General features: G+C 40.6%; 1 protein-coding gene across 1 annotated transcript in view; it reads left to right on the top strand.

Moving 5' to 3' along the window:
* Positions 1-4,775: 4,775 nt before the first annotated feature.
* Positions 4,776-9,223, top strand: part of CDC20B (cell division cycle 20B) — a 68,808-nt gene continuing 64,360 nt past the window's right edge. Inside the window, exons 1-2 of the mRNA XM_060091698.1 lie at positions 4,776-4,838; positions 5,121-5,183. Of these exons, the coding sequence (XP_059947681.1) occupies positions 4,776-4,838; positions 5,121-5,183 (126 nt within the window). The remainder of the gene's footprint in view (positions 4,839-5,120; positions 5,184-9,223) is intronic.

Raw genomic sequence — 9,223 nt, 5'->3', positions numbered from 1 at the left:
CCATCTTCATTAATTGGGGTATGGATGGAGAAGACATTTTATTTTATTTTATTTTATTTTTTTGAACAAAGTGAGGGCACATTTATTGAGAGACAAAATGAGATCTGCACAAAAGAAAAGTCATCCCATGTTCTCGGGTGGGAAAAAATTATATTACAATATGCAGTTATCTCTAAATTAATATATACATTTAGTACAATTAACCTAATCTCTAATGCTTTCTAAATCTACTTATTGAAAACTTTAGAAGTACTTCATAAGGTAAGAAGGTAATTAGAAAGTGTCAGGACAACAACCTAAAATAGAAAGTTTTATTTTCTAGTTATTATTGAATTACTTACAAAGTTACCCAGACATTCTCATATCTTGAACTTCTGCTCAGTTCTTGAACTTTCTGGTGACTGTGGTGAGAGTTTTACTGCAATACATCATAAGTTATTTGACTCACCATATATTATTTTGTATTGGAGAAAGACATTTTAAAGGACAGACTCTTTACTTAGAAATCATTCAGTAACGGGACAATATGCGTATACACAAACTACTTATAATTGAAAAATAATAAGTCATGTAACCAGAGGTGACGTAGTTTATTGACTGCTCTTCTGACTGAAGCTGTTTTACGTTGCTAAAACCTTCTCAGGTTACGTTTTTATTGTCCTACTGATAGTCTGAATTATAAGGGATTCACTGATTCCTTCCCCAGCGCTATTTTGAGCTATACATTCTGGGGACCAGTCACGCTCAGAGAGTTTATTAGTCCAGGACACGATGGTCTCCTTCCCTTCCTTTCCCCTCCCTCCTCCGCAGTGAGGGAAGTCCCCCTTCATCCAGCGTCCCCACCTGTCCCACTCAGGCTGGAGCTGGATACATCCCCATCAGCGGGCGCGTTTCCCACCCACCACCTGGCAGGGCACGTGCCCCGGGGACCGTTGGAGCGAACCCCAGCCGTCCCTTTTGTCCAGTAAGGAGCGCGCAGGGAGGGTTGGGCTGGCGCGCGGGAGCTGGGGGCGCGAGCCGGGCTGGCTGGCGCAGGGGAGGTGGGGCGCCCGGGGGAGGTCGGGCCGGGACGCGGGACCAGCCTCCAGCCCGGCGGGAGGAGCAGCGGCCCGAGGGACGCGACAACCGACCGTTGGAGTTGGGGATGAGGGGCTCTCCGGTTTGCATTTCTGGAAAGCAGTTGAAATCAGTGAAGTAGAAAAAGCAAGTTGCAAAACCGATAAGTATAGTAAGATCCCATTTATGTAGAAAGATTCACAGCGCCAAATTATCTATGTGTACGTATGTAAATGCACTGGAAAAGGTCTGACGATGCTCTGGGGCAAGGAGTAGCTTGGGAGAGCGGATGGAGGGAGCTTACTTTGTACGTTGTACATTTCTGAGCTATTTAACATTATTATTATTTAGCATGAAAATGTGATCATGTAATTGAAAAAAATCTGCATTTGGGAAGCTTGGCTATCCTTTTGCTTCCCATAGGTAGGGACCTGCTCAGACAGAGCACTGGCAAGAGATGAATCAGGAAAATCTTCTTCCCACTCGCCCTTCTCTCTGCCTCACTACTCTACCTATTTCCCCCTCATCTTTTTTTTTTTTCTTTTTTTTTTTTGCGGTACGCGGGCCTCACGGGCCCAGCCGCTCCGCAACATGCGGGATCTTCGCGCACTGGGACACGAACCGGTGTCCCCTGCATCAGCAGGCAGACTCTCAACCACTGCGCCACCAGGGAAGCCCCCAACCCTCACCTTCTTATTCGAAGTCTTTCCAAGTGGCCTTTGCCCTTTGCCGAGGAGTCCTCACAGCCTTTCTCATTATTACAAATCGCCTTTCTAAACCCACTCTCAAAGAGGAAACATTTTGAAAACAGGTAATTACTCACAGGCACCTGAACATTTGAACTAGCCATTATTCCTAAAACATATTTGATACAAATTAAGATAAAATGTTTATAGAATATATCTATTTTGTCCTAAACAGGTGTACCATAGTTTTTCTATTTGTATGAACACATGATGTTAATTTTTTTATTTTAAGTTTTCATTTTGAACTAACTTGACTTAGAAAAAGTTACAAAAATGGTACAAAGAATCCCATTGTATCCTTCACCCAACTTCCCTAAATATTAACACTTAACCATAATAAATGATTATATACAGGAAATTAGCATTACTATTACTCTATTAACTAATCTACAGATATTGTTCACATTTCTACAATTATTCAACAAATGTCCTTTTTTTTTTTTTTTTTTCTGGTCTAGGTTTCAATCCAGGATCTCATAATGCATTCAGTTGTCATGTCTACTTAGTTTCTTCTGATCTGTGGCAGTTTCTCAGTCTTTCTTCATGACTGACCCTTTCGAAGAGTACGCCAATTATTTTGTGGATGTCCTTCAATTTGGGTTTGTTTAGTATTTTCATTATTCAAGTTATAATTTTTTTTGGGCAAAAACATCACAGAGGTAATATTGAACCCTTCCCAGTACATTATATCAAGAAGCACATGATGTCCATGGGTCATTAATGGTGACCTTAATCGATTACTTTGTTAAGGTGGTGTCTGCCAGGTTTGTCCAATGAAAAGCTGTAATTTTTCTTTTTGTATTTAATTATAGGAGGCAAACATCCTCATCATATGCACACCAATTTTAGCATTCATGGTTCCTGACTGAGCAGTATGTGGTGTTTGCCAAATGGTGATTTTTCTGTTGACATTATTCTGATGTTAAATTTCAATCTGAATATTTAAATGCACCATAACTTTTAAAAGGAAGATTTTGACTAATATTTTTCTACTTTACACTGGGGGGAAAAGGCATTTGGAGGCTGTGTGATATGCCATGGAATTAGTGGCTAAAATAGAATTGTTGAATGTATTACTTATAGATAACTGAATTCTAAATGAATAATTCACTATTCTTAGTACTTGTAAGGAACATGGGATCTGAAATCCCAATTTACATGAATTTACAAGCTCATTAATTGAATTGGTTTTTATTACGCCCATGTTTGTACCCATTCTTATAAAAGGGTGAACATAAAATGGTATTTTAAATAGAACTAAGATTAGAAGTTTTTAATTTTATTTCAATGTATTGCTGTTTTTAGTTGGTATTGAAAACTAATCCTTTAAATCAACAATACTTCTGACTCTCATCCAGCGATATTTCACTTTACTTAGCCTCAATGTTTGCTGAAAGGATTTACTGGAAGTTGGAATGAGTATCCTTTGAATGCACTGCAAGGAAAGTGGAATTCTTGTGGGTGAAACTTAGAGATCTTTTAATCCGAAGGTTATTTGACTAGCAAGCATTTTGATAAATCTCATTTGAAGATTAAGTTACCCTGTGCAGCATTTCCTCTAACCCTTTATCACTGTAAATGGAAAACTGGCCTAAGATTGGATCTTAGCCTTGATGCCATTTTTATTTCAGTATGAAGGAAAGCAGGAGAAATGAGTTTAGATTTTAAAAATCACTGACCCTTTTGACTATCTGATATCTATTAACCCTTCTCCCTCCCCAAATGCACAAACCCACATGTTGCATTAGAGGGAAAGCAATCCAATGTCAATTGCGGGGGAGGGGGGGAAGAGGAGGGAGGAGGTAATGAGGGGGGAAAAGCAGGCTGCTAGACTGTCAGAGGTTTCCCAGACACTTTCCCCGACCCCTGCCATATGGCACAGCTCTCCTCTCCTGGCAGCTCTGGTGTGCACAGCCCAACTGGCTCCTTGTCATTTCCCTCCAAACCCCTCCCTCAACCCCCAGTATCATAGTCTCCTTTATCACTCAGCCCCCAGTCTGCTCAGCTTTCTTGCTGGGTCTTCACTCCCTATCAGGTCCTCCCCGTCACTGGCCGTTTCATCAACCTTCACTAACCATTATTAGGGGAGAAAGCTCAGAAGCTGAAGTGAGAGAACCTGACCACTGCCAAATGGTTAGAGCAAAGAAGAATTTCTTGAATAACTATGTCAATGATTCCCCCCCTTTCTCATTAGCATAGAAATCTTGCCACGTTTTCTTGTCCGTTTGAAGATGGAGGAAGAACTGATGACACGTTGAGGGAACAAGCCTAGACTCAGTAGCTTAAGCAAAGGGTGATTAGCGTCAAAGGAGAGGAGGCCGGAGAGTTATGCACCCCTCCGATCCCTCAGAGGCAGAGGCAGGATGATGGGGTTGGAGAATAAGTGGGGGCCGAGGAAAAGGGAGCAGGGTTCGTTATTACAGAACATTTTTGTTTCTAAAATGGAAAGAACGTGAATTCCCAGAACCCGCTTCTTCACCCGCCAACCGCCTTGCCTCCTGCAGCTGTCCAGCCCTCCGCTCCTGGCCCGGCGCAGGCCCGCCACCGCTCGCGGCAAAGCTTGGCGCTCCTGTGCGCGCCTCCGCGGACAAAGAGCTGGAGGCTGCGGGGCGCGGCCGCCGGCGGGGAGGGAGGGAGAGAGAAAGAGAGAGAGGACCCAGGCGCGCGCAGGGGGAATCCCTCCCGGGCTCTGACGTCACCGCAGCGCCGGCCAATGAGAAGCCGGAGAGGGGGATTCCCGCTCTGGCTGCCGCCCCGCCGGCTTTTTAAACCGTACCCTGGGGAAAGCTCGCTGGGAGCGGTGGGAGGAGTGGGGAAAAATGGGAGGTTAGGGGTGAAATATGATCGTCCTGGGGAACAAGACTCCAGAGGTTTGATGATTAAGCGTCAAGACTGGTTTAGCCCTGGGGGGCAAAACCAAAAGCGGTCGAGGAGAGGCTACTCTCCAGCCAGGTAGGGCAAACTCCTCCAAAGATGGAGTGGAAACTTGAGCGCACCGCCCGGAGGAGGGTCCGGACCGAAGAAGAGATCCTATGGGTGAGTAACGCCCTTTTGTTTCCTCGCCCCAACTCCCTAAAGGGACTTCTTGTCGAAGGCACCGTTTACAATACCTGTTTAGGACCAAGAGGTAGTTCAAAACTCTAAATCCTGATTTTAATTTTGAGTTGTGTAATTTAGTTATATTCTGGGGGTGCCTGTTTTCTTTCAAAGAAAAAGTGAATGTAGTTTGACTAAGTAAGGATCTAGAAACATTCCACGCCTAATATTATGATTTTCCTAAACAGTTTCTATTCATATATGTTGTCTGTATTTTCAAAGGAGGAGGTCATGCGGGTGCTCGCCAGAGACATGAAACAGAAGAGAGGTCAAGATTCTCCCAAGGTGAGTGTCCAGGGCTTACTCCAGTTCTCTGTCTTGAATATGACCTCGAACAAACTAATTCTTGCTAAAGATATTTGCTGGAAGTATGAATTGGTCTGAAAATATGAAAAATTAAGAAAACCTCATACTATCACTAACTACAGTCTATATATTAAAGAGTATATATTAAAACATTTTTGTAAGAAACTGAAGATCTCTGACTGACAAATAATGGTAATCATTTTAATCTGAATGTTACATTCTAGTTTTTGCCTCTACAGCAAAAGATGAAGCTTGGATGTGTCAAGTAGGCAGTGCATCTTTAGATGGCTGTTATAATTTCATTTTAACAGTTGCTAGTTGCACTCCCCTCTGTTGCGTTCATAAGCTTGCCCCCCAAAGAAACTGAAATGGTGCTATCTTGTGGTCAAGAGCAGAAGTGGCATAATCTACGGCCCTTAGGTTAGTAATTTAACAGTTGATCCCTTGTAGTACTTTTTCACCTTGAAAGTCCGAACCCAAAGGCCTTTAATTTCTCTTGTAATCAGTGTAAATCATTATCATGATTCACCTTGCTCCTCTCTAGGCTAAATACATTCCTTCAGTCTTTACTTATAGATTTTAGTTTCAAAAGCATCACTAGTTTTTTTTTTTTTTTTTTTGCTGTACGCGGGCCTCTCACTGCTGTGGCCTCTCCCGTTGCGGAGCACAGGCTCCGGACACACAGGCCCCGCGGCCATGGCTCGCGGGCCCAGCCGCTCCGCGGCATGTGGGATCCTCCGGGATCGGGGCACGGACCCGTGTCCCCTGCATCGGCAGGCGGACTCTCAACCACTGCGCCACCAGGGAGGCCCGCATCACTAGTTTTATAGATTTTTTTCTAGACCTTCTTTAAATTTTTCTGTATTTAATTGGTGACACAATAAATTGAACACATAACTTTCAGAATGCAATGACTAATAGCCTTTGTAGCCAGAGAAAACAAACGACATTTGACTCCTAAAATTCCCTAAATACTTTAATATTTATTTTTCCCAAACAAAGCTGAAGATTTGTCTTGCCTACCTTTCGTATCACCATGGCTCCTAGATATTTGACTACCTGATACAGACAACTGGTCTTTTCGTCAGTAAATAGAAGTAATGGGAAAAGCTACAGTTATGTATAACTTGTTAATTCACTTGTATAGCAGTATCTGAGCCTTTAATTTGTAAAACCTAAGTGGAAGTATTTTGAAAGTTTTCTTTTTAAGTTTTTGAATAGATTAAAGAAAATATTGGTTTTATTTCTTATAGTATTTTTGGAGGAACAGGTTTTGCCTGTAAGTTTTCTTTAATGTGACTATTAAGATGAAAGTTCTGCCACTGTTTCATGTTACAAATTTAGCCTCAGTGACTTTATGGGCCATGAAAAGCAGCGGTGACCTGAATCAGGTAGGCAGTGTATTGTTAGCTGGCTGCTTTGGGTCAATTCAGCAGCCACGACTACCCTGCCACTTGCTTCTGGATAAATTCTTCTTGTTAACGAAGTACACTGGTTACCTGTGTGTGATGGGTTGGCAGTGTCTTGTTAGCTGGTTGAATATGTGAATGGCATCAGCTAACTTGCAACTGCTATCTTATTGCATGTACAATGAACATCAGAGTATAATTAAATCTGTAAGTAATATGTGGGTATATTTGTGTGTATGTGTACTTTTTGCCATGAACCGGGTCACTCTTTACCATAATGCTTACTACTACTTTTCAGTTATAATACAACAAACAGCTTTATAATGCTGAAGAAACTACTCCAATTAATTATTTTAAAAATTTCAGGTAATATTCTGGAGTCTCTAATACTTGTAGACAGTATTAAAGTATTTGTGAAATTATATATTGATTTTAAATATAAAATTTAGAATATAATGACAATTTGGAATGGAAAACCTAAAATGTTTCCTCAAATTTTCAACTAAGTCTTTAGAATTCTTTCTGGATGATTAGTTTCTTAATTTGACATTAGAGTAGGTCTCAATTACCATGTGTGTGTACAGCTAAAGGGAGAATTGAAGTAACTTTCCAGATGAGTCAGTCAACTAAAACATTTTCACTTGAATATCAAGAGAATTGGGGATTTTGGGGGTTAGGGGATGAGGCTGAATTGTTTGGAAGATTTGCCTTGAGTCTTCATTTTCTGTAAAATCACAGACTCATACAGTGTTTGGAAGAGAGCATGATATTTAGTTTGTGAAGGGGGAGAACTGACCGCACAATATAATTTAAAATATTTTCTCATTCCCTTGGAGGCCATTTTGACTCATGGAGCCGTGTCAGGTGTGTGCTGGGTCCCAGACACACTGTGGTTGTATAAACATTTGCAGTAAGTTCATGGAACTGACTTTGGTGGTCTGGTCAATTATTAACACCCTAAATGAGAAGTGAGAAATGTATCACATTCTCTACTGCATTGGACTATAAGTTATGGGTAAAATTAAATTCCTACCTTATTTAAATGTAAACATTTCTAGAACCATGGGTTAAAGAGATACCTATAATTTGATTTTTATGCATTTTGCTACTTTCAAACCTCATCCTCTTTTTGTTGTTGTCTAGTATCATTCCATTTTCAGCATCTTTGTGCTTAAGTATTCCTTTAATGTAAATATTGTTTTCATCTTTTTTTTTAAGGTTAAATTTCAACATGTTATTTTCTGTAGAAAATCACTGATCTGTTGATAAAAATAAAACCTACTAAATTTAGAAGGCTTGTCCTTTGTGTTTTACTTTAAAAAAATTTTTTTAAAGAGCAAGACATAAAATGCCAACATTTATACTCAATAAACAGAATACATAGTTCAGTTCCTGTTATTGAGATGATGAGAAAGGAAAGAAAGAATCGAGTGTAGTAAAGATAAACAAGGAGATCAGTGGGTAAGGGGGCGATTGAATGTTTAAATTCAAAAAGAAAACGTTTTCGTAAGAGTGAGGAGGAAAGAGAGGGATCCACACTTGGGATGTCAGAGGAAGAGAAGACGGAAGTGGGTTGAAAAAAAGAGGAGGAGGGAGGCAAAGCTGGTTGGAAGTATCTTCTCTGGGGGCAGCCACTGCTGTTCACTGGTGCTGGGGATGTAATTGCTTCCCATCACACCTTCTGGAAAATGTCTGAGTTTCTCAGTGCTCTTTAATGGCTCTCCCCCACCAGCCTCTGCCCCCAAAAGAGAATGCTTCCCTCGGCAAGGTGTGGCCTTAACCGTTCCGAGGGAGGAGGGAACAAGAAGAGTGGGAAGAAGCGTGATGTGTTAGTTTCTTGGTGTAACAGTTATTAGGATTTTATTATTCCCTGGGGAAGATGAAGTCAAGCTGAGGGATAAATACAGAGCGTCCCCATATTAGCTGTGCCCAAACATGACATTTTTCTTTCAAAGGAACACGTTAACAGGAATACACATGATTTTGTACAGGGATCACCCAAGACCTTCCTGCTCATATCGGGAAGTCTTGAAACAGTTAGTATGTTTAAAGAAAATAAATGTAGAGAAGTAGTTTTTGTTTTCCTTCTTAGACTTTGTCTCTCTCTCTCTCTATATATATATATATTTTTTTTTCTTATTTTTTTACTGAAGTGTTTTCCTACTTGAAATTACCTGCAGGCAATTCAGTTACGTCGTTAGATTATAGTGTGATTATACAGTTATAATGTTAGCAGCTTTTCATAATTCAGTATAACTGCATATACATCCACATTTATATATAACCTGTCAAAATAATATATTTGTAATAAAAATAAAGAGTATATGTGATATGTTTTTGCTTTAGATTTTTCTCTGTGGAGATCCTTATTACCATAACTCTGGTTTTAAAAATTTTGTTGTGCTGGAGCCAGCTTGTCCTGGTCTGTGAGAATTGATTGTTAAATTTTCAGAAATTTTACAAGCCAGTTATCAAACCGTTAGTAGATTAAAATTGACCATGTGGGAGCATTCACACCATAGAAATTGCAAATGCTGCAAACTGGGACTCCTCCTCCAGAGATTTGGTTGTTAAACATTTACCAGTCATCACTATATATATGCTATACAT

Source organism: Mesoplodon densirostris, chromosome 3, assembly GCF_025265405.1.
Source record: "Mesoplodon densirostris isolate mMesDen1 chromosome 3, mMesDen1 primary haplotype, whole genome shotgun sequence".
In the NCBI taxonomy this organism is placed as follows: domain Eukaryota; kingdom Metazoa; phylum Chordata; class Mammalia; order Artiodactyla; family Ziphiidae; genus Mesoplodon; species Mesoplodon densirostris.
Note: the sequence above shows the minus strand (reverse complement) of the source record. Positions and strands in the feature narration are given on the sequence as shown.